Genomic DNA, 17901 nt, shown 5'->3' with positions numbered 1-17901 from the left:
TGTGCCAAACCAATCCAATCTCTCTGACCTACATTGCATATATGAAAGTAGCTGCAGCACTCTCCTCTTTCCTTTACAGTAATGAACTTGCTCTGGGTGAAAATCTAAGATCAAAGCTTATCTACATATCATATAGTACGTTGCATGCTTTCAAGAATAAGTGCAACATATTAAAACAATTTTCTCTGAAAATCTACCCTAAATGTAATGAAACCATCGTTCATTGGATAATAATGGGATGGGAAGGAAATAGATGAGAATCTGCCTTCAGTGAATGGGTATTCCTCACCTTCAGGATTATATATTAATTTTAAATGGGGGAAAACATTTTTAAAAAGTTGAAAAGGCTCGACAAAGAACTAAAAGCAAATTAACTGTTGATTAAACTACCCAAACAAAACAATAGTGACATCAAACAGCTTTATGAAAAGGAATTCATACTGTCGTCACATTGATCCAAAGTCACAAGCATCACCAGAAAATATGTTATTCTATTCCCACTTCACTCACACATTCCTTTATTAGCTCACACGACAAATGCAAACCTCTGCATATCAATCAAAAGCATTTCACTGCTAATTGTGTCCCCCCCCCTCCTTCTTCAGACAGTGCCCTCCGTTATCTTTCCTTCTACAGTAGTTGTATAAATAAAGGAAAGAAAAGGTTTGTGTTTTGGGATCTTTACGGAATAAATTTTATAGGCCTTCATTGCCCTCCGGCTTCTTGTTGACGCTAATTTGGAAAATAAATACCATTTGAGTGCAGTTGGAGAGTACAGTTGTGAGACATCCACAGGGGTATCAGAACTAAGTTTCATCCTGTCATCACCTGACATTCAGCGCTCCGAGAGGATACCTGGCTGAAGGGCACTACATATATTTATAAATACAAGTTGTCGTTGTTGTCCACATGCACCTTCCAGCAGAGATTTCATGAACAACCCCCGACTGATTTTCCCTCTCTACCCAAGGACTATCAAGGTGAATTGTACTATCTGAAGTGCTGCTAAGCTAACTTTGCCCATAACATGATGGAAATCTACAACATTCAATTTATATGGTCCTGTGCTGCACCAGGTCAATTAAATTAATTTGAAGATAAACTCTCAACAACAACTTATATAGGTCCCCCACACAGGGTAGTGTCTCAGAGCGCTTAACAGCGGTGGAACCTGACTCCGAGCCCAGGTGGGGGGGGGCGGCAGGGGGAGTGAGTTGACCATATGCACGGTCGAAAAGGAAGGTTTTCAGGTGGGACTTGAAAAAGGGAAGGGAGGAGTCAAGGCAGCGGGATTGAGAGAGTGTTCAAGAATTTCGGGGCCTACTGGCTGAATGCGTGACTTCCAGTGGTGGAGCGGAGAGTGCAAGTGACAAGGAGGAGGCTGGTGTCAGTCAAGCAGAGGTGCTGGGTGGTGGATTGGGGAATGAAGAGTCGGAGAGGTAGGTAGATGCCAGTGAGTGAAGGGATTTGAACACAAGTGTGAGAATCTTGTAGCCGATCCGTTCGGTGATGGAGAGCCAGTGGGGCCTGGCCAGAACTGATGAGATCTGGGTAAGGAATTTGGTCCTGGGAGCAGAATGCTGAATGAGCTGTATTTTTTGAATAGTGGAGCTGGGGAGACCAGCGATGGGTGGGTTTGAGTAATCCAGGCGGGAGGTGACAAACACATGTACCAGGGTTTGGGCTGCATTTGGGGAAGGTAAATGGCAATGTGGCAAAGGTGGAGGAAGACCGTCCTGGTCAGGGACCGGATGTGAGGAAGGAGGAGAGCTGGGGTTTGAACCGGATGCCTACATTGTGCACTAGTTCGGTGAGTCTGAGGGAGAGCCCAGGGAGGTTGAGGAGTTGAGATCCGCAGGAGTGAAGACATTGACAGGGGCCAAGAAGTATGGCTTCCATCTTGTCCACATTCAACTGCAGGATGCTTGCACTCATCCAGGCCTAACGTCTGCCAGGCAATTTAGTAGAACATTAGTGGATCTGGAGTCGATACTGGAAGAGGCAAAGAGGATTTGTGTGTCATCCATATACATGTCCAAGTTTACCCCATGTCTGCGGATGACATTGCCAAAAGGGAGCATATAGATGAGGAAAAGAAGAGGGCCAAGGGTGAAGAACTTGCGTACCCCACAGATGATCTGGCAAGGGCGGGAGGAAAAAATATTTGCCTAGATGACGTAAAGGCTGTTGGTTAAGTCAGATTCGAACCATACGAGTTCGGTCCAACTAAGGTGGATGAAGGAGGAGAAGCGGTGGAGGAGGATGGCGTGGTCGACTGTGTCGAACGTGGCAGGATCCAGGAGGACGGGGAGGCAGAGGTAGCCCTGGTCACAGATAGAAAGGACATCGTTTGTGACTTTAACAAGCGCTGTCTCTGTGGTGTGGGCAGAGCAAAAACCAGACTGCAGGGGCTCGAGGAGGGAGTGGAGGGAGAGGTGTAACCAAAGTTGACCTACAACTGGTTATTATAATCCCACTGAGAAGCGAATCGTGAAACCTGTATGCTTCAGCTTCATAACACATTCTCAGCAATCAGTTACTCTGTATGTTATAATAGTGAATTAAAAAAAACATTGGGCCATACCTTAGTTCAATCTCTCCTAATCAGTTCAGGAAGCCATTGATATAGAGCGCAAATTATGCAGAGATGAACGGATTTTCTTTAGTATTTAAACAGCTCTGTTCATCAATCCACCTGAACAGGACCTCAGTGGGTTCATCAACTGTCAGATAATCCGGCTGTACATCTGGCCCACTGAGATGTTCATCACACTGACTCAAAGAAAACACCACTCTCTGCTTGGCTGAACACATTTCCAGTTATTTTCCACCAGGTCTCCTACGTAATTAAAAGCAGCAACTCAATCCACTTCTACATTTATTCCGTAAAGATCCAATCTTGAATCTCACTGGGAGTGATAGGCCTGTGGTCTGCCCAACCATTTCTTTAGGGGGAAAAACAGAGAGTATACAACTTGTGATGGCTCTCTATGAGTAATCTGGGAGTTTAGAGAAAGAGGAAAATCAGAACAGTTTACACATTTAGGGCATAACTTTTCATTTCCAGTGAGTGTGAAAAAGTGATAACAATCGGCAAATTTGGATAAGGTGCAACAGTTGAAAGAGAATAAGTATATCCAATTAATGTTTAGAAGCTCACACACCCAGATTAGCTGTTGGGAGTGTTGAAATTGACATTAGCGCCTCTGAGCTGGGTGGGAGAAAATAAAATAAACTCATCACTGGGGAGTGTCTCTGCTGTGTCAGTGGATGGGGACAAATTTGTTTGCCAACACTTACTATCAAAACTGATCCCAATAACTGTCTCCTGCCCAGGGTGCTGAGTACTCATAGAACTACAATTTAGTAAGAGGAAAGTGGATTCATACAACTCAAACATTCTCTGGATAAGTTATTAAACTGAGGTCCATCTGCCTGCTTAGGTGGATGATAAAGATCCAAAGGCATAATTTGAAAGGAGAAGGGACCATGTCTCATTTTGAGATGGTGCCTCCAGCAATTCACTGGCATGTCAGCCAAAACTGTGAGGTCAAGTCTCAAGTTTATGGAGTTTCTTTTTGGAACGTCAAGGTTTTTGGGGGGAATGTCAAGGGAAAGTACATTAAACTTTAGATAAAAATTTGTGGTATTTGATAGGTCTTATTTATTCTAGGAAAACAATGGTTGCCATCTTTTACCAAAAAAAACGAACAGGGGATGGGAAAGATAGGATAGGGGTGGAATTGTGTTGAAAGTATCTGGCAATAGCTCAACAAAGAATGCAAAGGAATTCGAAACCTCTTTTAACAATTTCTCTGCAATAATCTCCTAAACCTCTGGCCATTCCCTGTCCTTAACTCTCCACCTCGCCCCGCTCCATCTTTAAGTCCAGCCTAAACAAAAAATCTCTTTGACCACACTCTCTTTGAGTCACCTCTCCCTTTCCATCCTCTCCGGGCATCTGACCCAGTCTGTGCGAAGCGTTCCGAGGCACGAACCTTCGAGAAACTGTTGTCATGTCACACATGGAAACAGAAACATTCAGTATCCTGTTTCATTTGTCTTGAACACTTCCAGTCAGGCAACAGAGTTGAGACCCCAAAAGCTGGACAGGTGGCAACCCCCCCCCCCCCCCAACACACAGGCACACCAACAATAATAATCCAAGATAATTCTTGCATTTGATATAGCGCTTTTCACGTCGGGAGGACGTCCCAAAGCGCTTCACAGAACACACTGTAAAGTGAATTGACTGTATATTTGTGGGCGAACGCGGCAGCCAAGTGCGCACAGCAATGTCCCACAAACAGTCGTGGATTGAAAATGACCAATTTATTATTGTTTTGGGGTTTTGGAGGGACTATTATTTGGGCTGTGTGTGGAGTAAGGAAACTTGCCCAAGGTTTCGCCCTCTGTCTGGAATTGAACTCAGGTCTCTCGTTGCAAAGCGAGTGCTCTAACCACTGAGCTACAGGACTCCACAAGTGTTATAAACACATTGCAGAGATGTTAGAGCACTGTTTGTACACTACACTTTGAGACTCCTGCATCACCCAAGTCTCTTAGGACCGGGACTAACTACTGCTTTACAAGTGCAAACACTATTCCTCACACAACCCAATCGAGAAAACAAAACCCTTTCACGATGCTTAACTCTGGCAAACATTTCAATATTATGGTCGGTGGCTTTGCCCCTTTCTCTCTCTCTCTCTCTCTCTCTCTATCCCCCACTCTCCTCACGACATCATTTGCTGGACGTGTGACAGAGAGCACTTGGCGCTGCACAACCGCCATGTTGGGCATCAGCGTTGCGCGGGTTACCGGCTTCACTCGGGTTTTAGTTCCATCAGCGTTGCAGAGCCAGAAGGTCAGCGAGTGGGGGGGGGAGAGGGGGAGTGAGGGGGGGAGTGGGGGAGGGGGAGTGAGGGGGGAGTGGGGGGAGGGGAAGTGAGGGGGGGGGGAGTGGGTGAGGGGTGGGGAGGGTGAGGGGTGGGGGAGGGGGAGTGAGGGGGGGGGGAGTGAGTGGGGGGGAGGGGGGGGGGGGGAGTGGGGGGTGGGGGGGGAGTGAGGGGGGGGGAGGGGGGGAGTGAGGGGGGGGGGGAGTGGGGGGGGGGGGGGGGGGGAGTGGGGGGGGGGTGGAGTGAGTGAGGGGAGGGGGGAGTGAGGGGGAGTGGGGGGTGGGGGGGGGAGTGAGGGAGGGGTGGGGAGGGGGGGGGGGGGGGGGGGGAGGGAGTGAGGGAGGGAGGGAGTGAGGGGAGTGGGGGGGGTGGGGGGGGGGGAGTGAGGGAGGGGTGGGGGGGAGTGAGGGAGGGTTGGGGGGAGTGAGGGAGGGGTGAGGGGAGTGAGGGAGGGGAGGGGGGAGTGAGTGAGGGGCTTACCTTGGCGGTGTTCCTGCAGTACCGCTGCACGGATTGCTGGATGAGCTGCTGGACCCGGAGGGTGCCGTCCCCGCAGGGCACCACGATGCCGGTGCGGCCGAACTGCACCGTCACCTTCATGTCGCCCCTCAGGTGAGCGGCTCAGGTGAGGCTCCGCGCGCTGCCCCCGCGCACCTGTCCTGTCCTGTCCTGTCCTGGGGGCTGACAGGCAGTCAGTCAGCAGCTGTGTACCCTCCTCTCCCTCTCTCTCTCCCTCCTCCCTCACTCCCTGTATATAATATTAAAAACAAAAGAAAAACACCCGACACAAGAGGGGGAATTGAATCCCCTTCTGACTGATCTCCCCCTCTCTCCAGGCAGAAAGTTACCACCACATCAACACAACAGTTGGTTCCTCCACCACTAAGTCTCCCCCCACACCCCCTACACACACCCCCCCCCCACCCCCCTACACACACACACACACCCTACACACACACCACCTACCCCCCCACACCCACACACACCCCCTACACACACTCCCTACACACTCCCTACACACCCCCACACACACACACACCCCCACCCCCCCTACACACACACCCACACCCCCACACCCCCCACCCCCCTACACACACACCCCACACCCACACACACCCCCACCCCCCTACACACACACCCCCACACCCACACACCACCTACCCCTCACACCCCCACACACACCCCCACACACTCCCTCCACACACCCCCACACACCTTTTTTTTAAAAAATAACACGACTGTGTGTGTGTGTGTGTGTGGAGAAGGGAGGAGGAGACACCCTAACCCTAACCCCCCCCCAAAAAAAAAAGTTTCAAATCTTGTTTGAATTACGTTTCATTCAAAATACAGTCTAACTTTCTCTCTCTCTCTCACACACATAAAGTTATCTCCACTTCCTTCTCCCACTCCCACACTCGCTCCCCTCACAGTCAAAGCGTTTTGGATTCTCTCTCAACGAGAGCCCTGAAGTCGAGTCCCTGGGAATCTGGATTCGTTTTTTTTAAGAAAAAAAACAAAAAATAAAAGTTTTTTTTCGGTAAATAAAACAGTGTTGGGGAGAGGGAGAGAGAGAGAGAGGGAGAGAGAGAGATCTCAGGATCGTTTCTCTTCTGATTCTCGTCCTTATTGGTTTCCCTCTTTTTCTCTCTCTCTTTCTGTCTATGTCCTTCTCTTCCCTACATCAAAAGCAGGTGTTTTAAAGCCAGAGACCCTCCTCTCCCTCTCTCCTCCCTCCCTCCTCTCCCCCTCTCTCCTCCCTCCTCTCTCCCTCTCTCTCTGTCTCCTATACCCAAAGGCGCGGTCTCCTCTTGTTCCCAGAGAGAGAGAGAGAGAGAGACGTGATCAGGATGAGGAAGAGAGAGAGAGAGAGAGAGGGGAAAATGAGGACAAAATGAGAGAGAGAGAGAGAGAGAGCGGCTTCACCGGGTGTCCTGGACGCGGTCTGTCAGCTCCCGGCGCCGAGGCAAAGGCTTCCCACCCGCTCGGTGTCGGGGAGTCGGGGAGTCAGGGAGCGGAGGCCGCCGGTTGCTTCCTGACGCTCAAGTCCATTTTCCTTTTTGCTTCCTTCCCTCTCTCACTCTCCCACGGTGTTCCCCTCTTCCTCCTCCTCCTTCCTCAGCTCACGGACCTCCCCCCTCCTCCTCCTCCTCCCCTCCTCCTCCTGTTTAGGCTTTCTCTCGGGCGCCCAAACTGCAGCAATGGAGAGGGTTAAACAGAGAGAGAAAAAAAAAGTTTTCTCTTTCCTCTTCCTCTCCTCCCCTCCCTCTCTCCAGCACTTTCACCGAAAGAAAACTACACCAGGGCCTCGCTCCCCCCCTCCCCTCCTCCCCTCCCCTCGCCACAGTTCACTGTCCCCGCGATTCCTAATCAGACGTGAGTTAGTTATTAGTTATAATAACAATAATATAATAATAATAATCTTTGCATTTGATATAGCGCTTTTCACGTCTTCTCGACGTCCCGAAGCGCTTCACAGAATGGACTGTAAACTGACTGTATAATAATAATAATCCTTGCAGTTGATACAGCGCTTTTCACGTCTTCTCGACGTCCCGAAGCGCTTCACAGAATATGCTGTAAAGTGAACTGACTGTATAATAATAATAATAATAATAATCCTTGCATTTGATATAGCGCTTTTCACGTCTTCTCGACGTCCCGAAGCTCTTCACAGAATATGCTGTAAAGTGTTTGTGGGCGAAACGCGGCGGCCAATTGCGCACGGCAGAGTTCCACACAAACAGTCGTGGATTGAGTGACCAAATTATTATTTTTTTTTCTGGAGGGATTATTATCAGGTGTGTGGAGTAAGGAAGCTTGCCCAAGGTTTCGCCCTGACGGGAATCGATCCCAGGTGTCTCGCTTGCAAAGTGAGTGCTCTAACCACTGAGCTACAGGACTAGTTATTAATTCGTTACCCTTCAAAACGTTGACTGCATTGAGCGATGCGTTTATAAATAATTAAAGATATTAGAATAACGCTTGCACTTTCCCACAAAATATACACATGCTTTACAGTATATGCTTTACAGTATATTTCTTTGGAACACTTCAAGACATCCGCCCGACGTGAAAAGCGTGATATCAAATACAAGGATTATTATTGTTTGATATAATAATCCTTGCGTTTGAATATAGCGCCTTATCACGTCGTTCAGACGTCTCAAAGCGCTTCACAGGAATATACTGTAATAACCCCTATTGCATGCATTGAATTGACTGCATATTTTTTAGTGGGTGGAACACGGCAGCCATTTGCGCACAGCAGTATCCACACGAGCAGTCGTGGATTGAGTGACCAAATTATTATTAAATAGCGCCTTTTATGTCAAGCGGCTGTCTCATATCACTTCACAGGATTTCCTGTAAGGTGCAGTGATTGTGTATTTTAGCCTGTTGCACTAATAAGGTCCCAAAAAACAGCCTCCCCCGCCCCCCAGGTGAAATGACCAACCAATAAATCGTAAGGATTGTGGTCAAGACATCAGAAGAAACTCCCTTTCTTTTCATACAGAGTCATGGGATCTTCCAATGCCTGTCTGAGCACAGACAGTTTATTATTTTTAAATATAAATTTTTATTATTGATAATAAAAAAGCTGAAACAGGAATGAAAGCAAACTGAACCACATCGAAAACAAATGTGCAACATTGCACATCGCACACCCCCTTAGTCGGGCAGAGTAATAATCAGTATTATAGCAATGTTTGCCAAAGATATAGCAACTGAGATGCCTACCAGTGGGTTTCATTGTTGCATAGAAAATGAGGAGCACCTGGGAGTGATTATAAGGCAGTAATCTGATCGAGGGGTTCAGATGATGTAATAAACCAGAGGGTTCGACTCAAAAAATCAGATCAACCCCTTGGAATCACCTCGGGGAATGTGTCTGTGCTTTCCTCTGTAATATAAAGCACTGTTGTTTCGCAGTAATGCACTGCAGATTGAATTTCTGTAATCTTGCAGTGATTATGTTATAAATAACGCTACGCTTTGAGGTTTTTACGTTAAAAAAATACAAATGGGTGGTTGGGAGTGATTGCAGTGCAAATCATTTTACTTTTCAGGCTGGAGATGTAATAAACCCGCCAAACTTGGCTCTTGCCACGTGCATGTTGTCCGAACCCCTCGATGCGATTATCTTTACAGTCACTCTTGATGGATCATCCGCTACAAGACATTTCATAGTATTGGGTGGGAGGTAGGGATAGATGAGGGAAGCAGGGTTTAAAGTCAGTAGCAGCTGCTTATATCAAAGGATCAAAGATTGTGATTAAGGATGCTTTTTGCTTTGCTGATATTTTCCCCCTAGACAAACTCCTGGTCTGTGAGGTTCCTGAAAATGTAATACGAGCCTCACGAGAATAGTTTCTGACTGCTTCTTAGAGCTGTGCATTGAGGAAATCTACAGCATGTACTCTTACCTTCACTCCAGCACATTAAAAAGAATTGCAATGTCTGCAAAAACAGAATACAATATGAACTGGATTTCCAGTGGGACTAAGGTTATGCGAGATTTTTCTCTACATTCTTTTGTAGCATTGATTCTGCCGCCTCCTCCTTCATAGGAACAGGGTGAGGCCATTCAGCCTGCCAATCCTGTGTTGCCACTTTTGTTTAAGATCATCAAAGATCTTTTAATCCAATTCCTGCTATCCCTTGTATCATTGCTTCCCAAGTATCTATCTTTCTTTCAAATATCCCAATTTATTGTGCATCTGACACTCTGCTTATTCCCACCCATTTATAATAATAATCCTTGCCCTTGATAGATTTAACTCCTTATCACCCCACTGAGACGTATCAAAGCACTTCACAGGATTTACTGTAAAGTGGTTTGATTGTGTATTTTGTGAGCGAAACATTTCCTTTACTTTTCTGAAGGCAGTCAGCAGTGCTGAGTACAATCATTTCCAAGTCACCCAACTAACTTGCGAGCCCAGATAGTGTTAGCTAAACATTTAAGGATAGGGGATTTCACAACCATGCCTGTTTTAGTCCTTACTTTGTGGAGTCCTGTAGCTCAGTGGTTAGAGCACTCGCTTTGCAAGCGAGAGACCTGAGTTCAATTCCAGGCAGGGCGAAACCTTGGGCAAGTTTCCTTACTCCACACAGAGCCTAATAATAATCCCTCCAAAAAAACAAACAAAAAAAAAAACAATAATAAATTGGTCATTTTCAATCTACGACTGTTTGTGGGACATTGCTGTGCGCAATTGGCTGCCGCGTTTGCCCACAAATATACAGTCAATTCACTTTACAGTGTGTTCTGTGAAGCGCTTTGGGACGTCCTCCCGACGTGAAAAGCGCTATATCAAATGCAAGGATTATTATTACTTGACAAGCATGCATACAGAAACCACACACATTCCAATAGGGGTTACTAGACACCAACCTCAGGAGTGAGAAAATATCCAACTTCACCTTCTATATCATCCAGGCTCACTCGATTGGCTTTCCTTCACCTCTGCAATATTGGCTACTCAACCACTACATCTCACCCTTGGCTGCCAAGATCCTCATCTATGTCTTCCACCCCAGCTATTCCCTCTGCTCGGCAAACACCAGCCTGCTTCATGTACCCCATCCCAGAACCTCCATCCCAGAGTCTCTCCCACTCTCCCACCCATCTTCAAAACCTTCCTAGGAAATCTTTTCAACTTCATTTTCAGCTCCCTCAACTCCGGCCCCTCCCCTCCCACATACATATACACTGCCTGAGCCTACCTTCCCTCAAGATGAAGGGTGCTACACCAAAGGCAAGAATTATACATCATCGGCTTCTCTACCTTTGATAACTAACATGAAGCACTCAATTAGATTACAGAACCATTCACTTGGTGTATAACATTGTGCATGTTTAGTGCAAGCATATTTGAAAAACAAGTAGTCAGTGCAATATTTTTATATGCACATTTCACTTCCAGCACCAATAAGTATTTCAACGGCCACTTAAGAGGGCCAATGTTCCTGTGAGGTCACGTGCTTGGTGTTTATGCACCATTAAAAGTCAGGTTTAGATTTTTTCTAGCCTAGTTGTATCTTACAGTTAGCAATTATACACTTTTAAGTGTTTCAACAGAAACTAGTACATCAGGAAGTGGAAACAATAGGACTTGGAGTTCATGGTCTAATGCTAAACAGTGATGGGATGTGACATTAAACTATAGTTCTGTCTGCCTTTTCAGGTGAATGTTAAGATCCCATGGCACGGCTCAAAAAGAAAGGGAGTTCCTCCCAGTGTCCTGACCAAAAGTCGCCAGACAAAATTGATCTTTCACACCGTGGCTGTTTGTGAGACATTGCTGCACGCAAGTTGACTGCTGTGTTCCCTACAAATACAGTTAACACTCAACAGTTACATTTTCTGAAGCTCCTTGTGATGCACTGACAATGTGATAAGGACCTATATCAAATGTAAAAATTATTATATGGAGAAAACTTGCATTTCTCATGTTGAAAAATCTCAAAATATAAGTGAATCATTCTCAAGTGCAGTGACTGCTAGGCAGCCAATTTGCACACAGAAAGTCCCAAAAAGAGCCACGAGGTGAATGAATAATTGATTTAGAGTATTGATGGCCAGAAAACTAGACAAAATTCCCATCTCTTTTCATATATAGTTCCCATCTCTTTTCCTATGTAGAGTTCTGTTGCATAATGGTTAGAAGCCTCACAAGCGAGAGGACCTGGGTTTGATTCCCGGGTAGGGTGAAACGTTGGGCAAGTTTCCTTACACCACACGCCTGTTTAGCTAGCAGTAAGAAGCTCCCCAATACGGCATTGAAGTGTTAGTATGCCTGAGTTAATCGAGGTAGTGTGTGTGGGGGAGATGTATCTTAAACAGAACATAAAGGAGTCATAATTCAAAGAAAATGCAATGAGAAATAGAGGGATGAACAAATGCAACACCTTCAAGGGAAATGCATAATTTTGCTTGCTTTTCATTTCAGCTGCTACCATATAAAAAGTCTCTGTACAGAAAGGAGCCATTTGGCCTGTCCCATGCTGCTACATCTGCATGGATTCATCTGAAACTTGGAAGAGTCAATCACATTAGATGTGTCAATGTTATTTATATTGCCTGTTGTTCTGTTCACAAGAAAAGCTGGCCAGAAAGGAATGCAGAATTAAACACAATAAATTCCTTTTAAATGATGGACAAAAGGTTGTCCTTCAAGTTCTGTAAATACAAATTTCAAATCCTCTTTCTACGCAAATAAGCTGAGCAGTTCTCTACTTATGCGCATGCAACTAATAAACACCTCCATGTGAATTTTTTTTATTCTTTACATGTTGAGGGGTGTCAATGCTGGGAAATTGTCTCATTCCAAGTACCTGATAGGTGGAGTACAAGCTGGATACAAAACAAAGTTCCCTTTCTGCTTTCATTAATGTGGCTCAGGCTGCCTCCAATTGCACGTGTGTAAGATTTGTTTTTCTCTCACCAGCCACCCCAAGTGACAGCAGAAACCTGTTCTGCATTATATTGAATCTTGCATTCATGCCTTCTTAGAATTGGGCAATTTCACATTACACCTTGCAGCTTAGAGGGAGAAGACCAGCATCTCATAATTCTGAGCTGGTTTCGAACCAAGGCCCCAGATGTGACTGAGCAGCATTTCAACTCACTGTGACACCCAATTTCCCAACACATTCTTAAAATTCCTTTGCATTAGTTTTAAAAAGCTCCTAATTGCCAAGACGTCACTTGTTTGTTTCTTAATGTGGTAACAGATCTAACCTATGCTTTGTTTACAATCATGCAACACAAACTGCTCTGACCGCAACTGTGTTAAGTGACAGTGCAAATGCAACCTGGCATTTCATACCACCCACTTAATTTTTTTTAATTCCAAGTTTGCAAAAAATATACATAAGAATTTAACCTGCATTTGTGTTCATTTTATCTTGCCAATTTTCACCCTTCACCCTCTGAAGGTATTTTAATTGTTTTTTCCTCTCCACGGCCACAGTTCCAGTTATCGTCTGGTCGTTCGCTGTCTTCAGGATGAGCCTTGAGTGTCACCTGTACATGGCATAACTGTGCATCCACAATAATAAAAACAAATTGTATTCAAAGTGCTTTTCACATAGGGAGGACATCCCAACACGCTGGATGATAAGGGGTCTGCACCCAAGCTGTGGGTTAGGATCAGAGAGGGATGGAGGCCAAGGAGGGTGAAGTCCTGTAGCTCAGTGGTCAGAGCGCTTCACAGAACACACTGTAAAGTGAATTGACTGTATATTTGTGGGCAAACGCAGCAGCCAATTGCGCACAGCAATGTCCCACAAACAGTCGTAGATTGAAAATGACCAATTTTTATTATTGTTTTTTTGGAGGGATTATTATTAGGCGTGTGGAGTAAGGAAACTTGCCCAAGGTTTCGCCCTGCCTGGGATTGAACTCAGGTCTCTCGCTTGCAAAGCGAGTGCTCTAACCACTGAGCTACAGGACTCCACATATCAAATGCAAGGATTATTATTATTAAGATGGTAGATGACTGAAGGCACAGTGGAAAGGGAAGGTATTAAAATGGACCTTGAAGGAGATGGAGCAGATCCAGGAGTCCCAGAGGGTGTGGCAGAAAGGCTGAAGGCCTGACTGCCAATAGTGGAGCTGGAACAGAGGAGGCCATGGAGCAGGCCAGTGCCTAACTTAATCCTGCCCCGTCCTCTCCTATGTTTTTATACAAACAGAAAACACAGCATCATCACAGCACTGACTCTGTTACTGTTCCAGAAACTGATCTCAGAAATTCCTCTCAGAAGCAAAAGATTTGAGTGACCCAGTCACCCATAGTCTTTGTGAAACTTGTTAACTAATAGAAAATAATTCCTGTTTATCATGCACGTGTTATGCACTTGTGGCTGTAAACATGCAGAGATTATGGTCTGTTTAGTTGCATCTGAACATCACACTTGCATATTTTTGTATTATTTTATTTGTTAAAAAATTCTATGTATAGGCCATCATAATCCAACCAGCAGCAAAAAACAAAGATATACAGTATGCAGCACAGAAGCTGGCAGGACACAAACAGAAGCTGAAGGCCACATGTACAGAAGATGAGCAGAATCTCGTTGTGCAACTGTTGTGCCTATCTGAGATGCTGCATACATGAATAGCTGTTCTTCTACCCAAAAACTGACCAGTTCCATAAATTAACTGGGAAGCCTGTAGTGTTGGTGTTAGAACACTACTTTATCAGATCATGCAACTTACCCATTTTACACACATGTGCAAGACTCATGCACACGATGGGTGATAAATGAAACTTTAACCAGTAGTGCACTGTACTGTAGAAAGCAGAAATATGTAATGAGTGTTTTACCTCCCCTCCAAATGAAACACATGTCCCACAAAGCACTACATGTGTAATACTACAAAGTGTGCTCTCATCTAAAATCAATTGCAGCAGGAATTTTAAACTCCCACTTCTCTTGTGCCCCAAGTTAAAAATGGCTTTAAAACTGCTGCCCAAAAGGCTCAGTGAGTAACCGTGGGACTGAGCAACACAGAACAGGAAAGGTTCCACGATCTTTATCTGGACTGTTCCATATTAGCAGATCTAAGCTAGCGGCTTGCTAGGGATAGTAAAATTGGCTCCAGTTGTCTCCTATCTTAGGATGGATAAGGTGGAGGGGAAAACCATGATCACTATCCAATGACGCCCGTTGGTTAAATTATGTGTGTGTGTGTGTGTGGGCAGCAAGTGAAGAAAAATTCATGCTCACGCCACTGTAGTACTGCTTACCCACCATTACTGTGCACGTGGATCAATTTGGGTGAGCTACTGGAGAGAGGCTGGTGCCTGCACAATAGCCAGTCTTCTTCAGGGCAGTGGGGATGAAGATTAGAATAAAACTTAAGTTGCAAGTAAATATCCTCCATTACCAGCAAATTGATGGGTATTTTGTTTAACCAACTTTGAAAAACACTGCCACTGTTAAGGTTATTAAACCTTGGTAGGGTCCTTTACACCAAACCTTAGTTTCAAAATGTGTAAGCAATCATTAACTCACAATAAAAAAAAATGCTGCAATACACTACATCTACCAATTGGGCAGATTTTTTACATTTACAAAACTCAATGTCACTCACACTTCATGTAAAGCAAGTTTTAAATGTCATTTAAAAGAAACGTCCTGCTAACTATTCAAGGCTCTTCATCACTTCCTCCCATACTGCTGTCTGTAGATAGATTGTCTTCATTCCACTTTTCTTCCTCTTCAGTCTCTTGCACTTCAGCAGCTTCGTCAGGTTTACCTCGTGGTCTGCTGTCCTCCACATGGTCTTTGCCCTCTGAAGGCAGGATGCTGCCTTTACTCTCTGAAGGTAAAGAGTTGCCTTTGCTCTCTGAAGCCATGGTGGTACCTTTGCCCTCTGTAAGCAGGACACTGCCTTTGTTCTCATAAGGCACATAGGTACCTTTATTCTCTGAAGGTAATGACCTGCCTTTGCCCTCTGAAGCCATGATGGTGCCTTTGTCCCCTGTAGGCAGGATGGTGCCTTTGTTCTCTGAAGCCATGATGGTGCCTTTGCCCTCTGAAGCCATGATGGTGCCTTTGCCCTCTGTAGGCAGGATGGTGCCTTCGCCCTCCGTAGGCAGGATGGTGCCTTTGCCCTCTGTAGGCAGGATGGTGCCTTTGCCCTCTGTAGGCAGGATGGTGCCTGTGTTCTCTGAAGACATGGTGCTGCCTTTACTCTCTGAAGTCTGGGCGCTGCTTTTGCCCTCCAAAGCTGCTGGAACCTCCTCAGATACGCCACTGCTTGCATGTTGCAATTTTTGCACATCTGAAGATTGAACTGCAGATGTGTCTTGGTCCAAATAGGTCGACCATGATTTCAGTCGTTCTTCTCTTTCCCTTACAGTTTCCTCAATCTGATAATCTACCTGTCCGTCCCACGCTTCAGCAATTATTTGCCGCCCAGCAAACCATCTTCCATTGAGCATCTGTATGCATTGATCTGCCTCTTCCACCTCTTTAAATGCCACGGAAGCCACCCCATCTGGATGTCTGTCAAATATAAGCACTTTTTTCACTTGACCAAACTTTTCACATTCAACCCGAAGGTCTTCTCGAATCTCATTCAACACCAACGCATCCTCCTCAATCTCTTTCGGATGAAACATATTCTTAATGACCACAACTCGTTGGTGGCGCAATCGTATTTCGCCGAGTTTCTTCTCGGGCTTCCAATCCAACTGCTTCTTCTGCCAGAGCAGCTTCTTCCTGTAGTCTTTGCTTTTCTTCTTTTTCTTGCTCGCATCGTACTGCCCCTTCATCTCAAACTTGGCCGGCTCCACCCGCACCCTGTGCCCTCTCACGTCGGTTTCATCCATCAGTTTCAGAGCCAGGCTGACCGACTCCTTCTTCAGGTAGCAGCAGAGCCCGTCCCCCTTGAGGTTGCCGTCCTTGTCCTTGTACAGCTTGATCTTGCACTCCTCGGTCTCGGGGTCGCGCATGATGATCCCAAACTTTGACATGAGCTCTATAAACTCCTCCAGGCTCATGTCTGGGGGCAAACCCGACACGTACACGCTGGTGTTCCTCTGCGCCTCCACATCGATCCAGCCTTGATCGACCTTTCTCTTCTCCCCTTTCTGCTGTGCCCCAGGCTGCTCGGCGCTGGCCTTTTGGCCCCCGGGGTCTGGCTTCTTGCTGACCTCCTTTCCCCCAGACTCTGGCTTCTTGTTGACCTCCTTGCCCCCTGGCTCTGGCTTCTCGCTGGCGGTGCCGGGCTCGGCGACTCCCTCCTCATTGAAGCCATAGTTGGCTTGATAGGCGGCCAGGAAATCCTCGGTTATCCTGGGGAACCAGGCGCCCCTCTCACAGTCCCACTCGTACTCGCTGCCGTCCGTGTCCATGAACGTGCCCGCGCCGCCCTCCCAGCCCTCGGCCCCGCCGCCATTACCATATTGTTGCTGCAGCCGCAGCTGCTCGTGAAACTCTGCGTTGCTGTCCCCGTGCGGCCCCGACCCTGGGCCCGGGCTCCGGCTCCCGCCGCTCATTGTCCTGGTGACAGGCCTCGCGCTCACACTGCTTCCGGCACCGCTCACACGTCACTTCCGGAGAACTCCAGCCTCAGCCTCAGTGTCCCTTTGAGACGGCAAAACTTATACATCTGACTGTACCCTATAGATCACAGTAAACACCCTATAGATAACAGTAAACACCCCATAGATCACAGTAAACATCCTATAGATAACAGTAAACACCACATAGATCACAGTAAACACCACATAGATCACAGTAAACATCCTATAGATCACAGTAAACACCACATAGATCACAGTAAACACCCCATAGATCACAGTAAACACCACATAGATCACAGTAAACACCCCATAGATCACAATAAACACCCCATAGATCACAGTAAACACCACATAGATCACAGTAAACACCCCATAGATCACAATAAACACCCCATAGATCACAGTAAACACCCTATAGATAACAGTAAACACCCCATAGATCACAGTGAACACCCCATAGATCACAGTAAACACCCCATAGATCACAGTAAACACCACATAGATCACAGTAAACATCCTATAGATAACAGTAAACACCACATAGATCACAGTAAACACCCCATAGATCACAGTAAACACCCAATAGATCACAGTAAACACCACATAGATCACAGTAAACACCACATAGATCACAGTAAACACCCCACAGATCACAGTAAACACCCCATAGATCACAGTAAACACCCCATAGATCACAGTGAACACCCCACATCACAACAAACACCCCATATCACAATAAACACCCCACCGATCACAGTAAACACCACATAGATCACAATAAACACCCTATAGATCACAGCAAACACCTATTGATCACAGTAAACACCCTATCAAACACAGTAAACACCACATAGATCACAGTAAACACCCTATAGATCACAGTAAACATCATATAGATCACAGTAAACACCCTATAGATCACAGTAAACACCCCATAGATCACAGTAAACACCACATAG

General features: G+C 46.0%; 2 protein-coding genes across 2 annotated transcripts in view; both read right to left on the bottom strand.

Annotated features, from left to right (window-relative positions):
- pard3bb (par-3 family cell polarity regulator beta b) overlaps positions 1–6999 on the bottom strand; it is a 394398-nt gene extending 387399 nt beyond the window's left edge. Inside the window, exons 1-2 of the mRNA XM_042336226.1 lie at positions 6822–6999; positions 5379–5579 (exon numbers count right to left, since the gene is read on the bottom strand). Coding sequence (XP_042192160.1) covers positions 5379–5498 — 120 coding nt within the window. The 5' untranslated portion in view covers positions 5499–5579; positions 6822–6999. The remainder of the gene's footprint in view (positions 1–5378; positions 5580–6821) is intronic.
- Positions 7000–14438: 7439 nt separating this feature from the next.
- On the bottom strand, positions 14439–16955 carry htatsf1 (HIV-1 Tat specific factor 1). Its single transcript, XM_007885016.2, has one exon. The coding sequence runs from the start codon at positions 16913–16915 to the stop codon at positions 15059–15061; it is 1857 nt and encodes a 618-aa protein (XP_007883207.1). The 5' UTR covers positions 16916–16955; the 3' UTR covers positions 14439–15058.
- Between the last annotated feature and the right edge of the window lie 946 nt (positions 16956–17901).

The sequence above is a fragment of the Callorhinchus milii genome, unplaced genomic scaffold (genome assembly GCF_018977255.1).
Source record: "Callorhinchus milii isolate IMCB2004 unplaced genomic scaffold, IMCB_Cmil_1.0 Scaffold6, whole genome shotgun sequence".
Classification (NCBI taxonomy): Eukaryota; Metazoa; Chordata; class Chondrichthyes; order Chimaeriformes; family Callorhinchidae; genus Callorhinchus; species Callorhinchus milii.
This window is presented reverse-complemented; position numbering and strand designations above follow the sequence as displayed.

Excerpts from the sequence above, each read along its gene's own strand:
- htatsf1 (XM_007885016.2), bottom strand. The coding sequence starts at position 16,915 with ATGAGCGGCGGGAGCCGGAGCCCGGGCCCAGGGTCGGGGCCGCACGGG.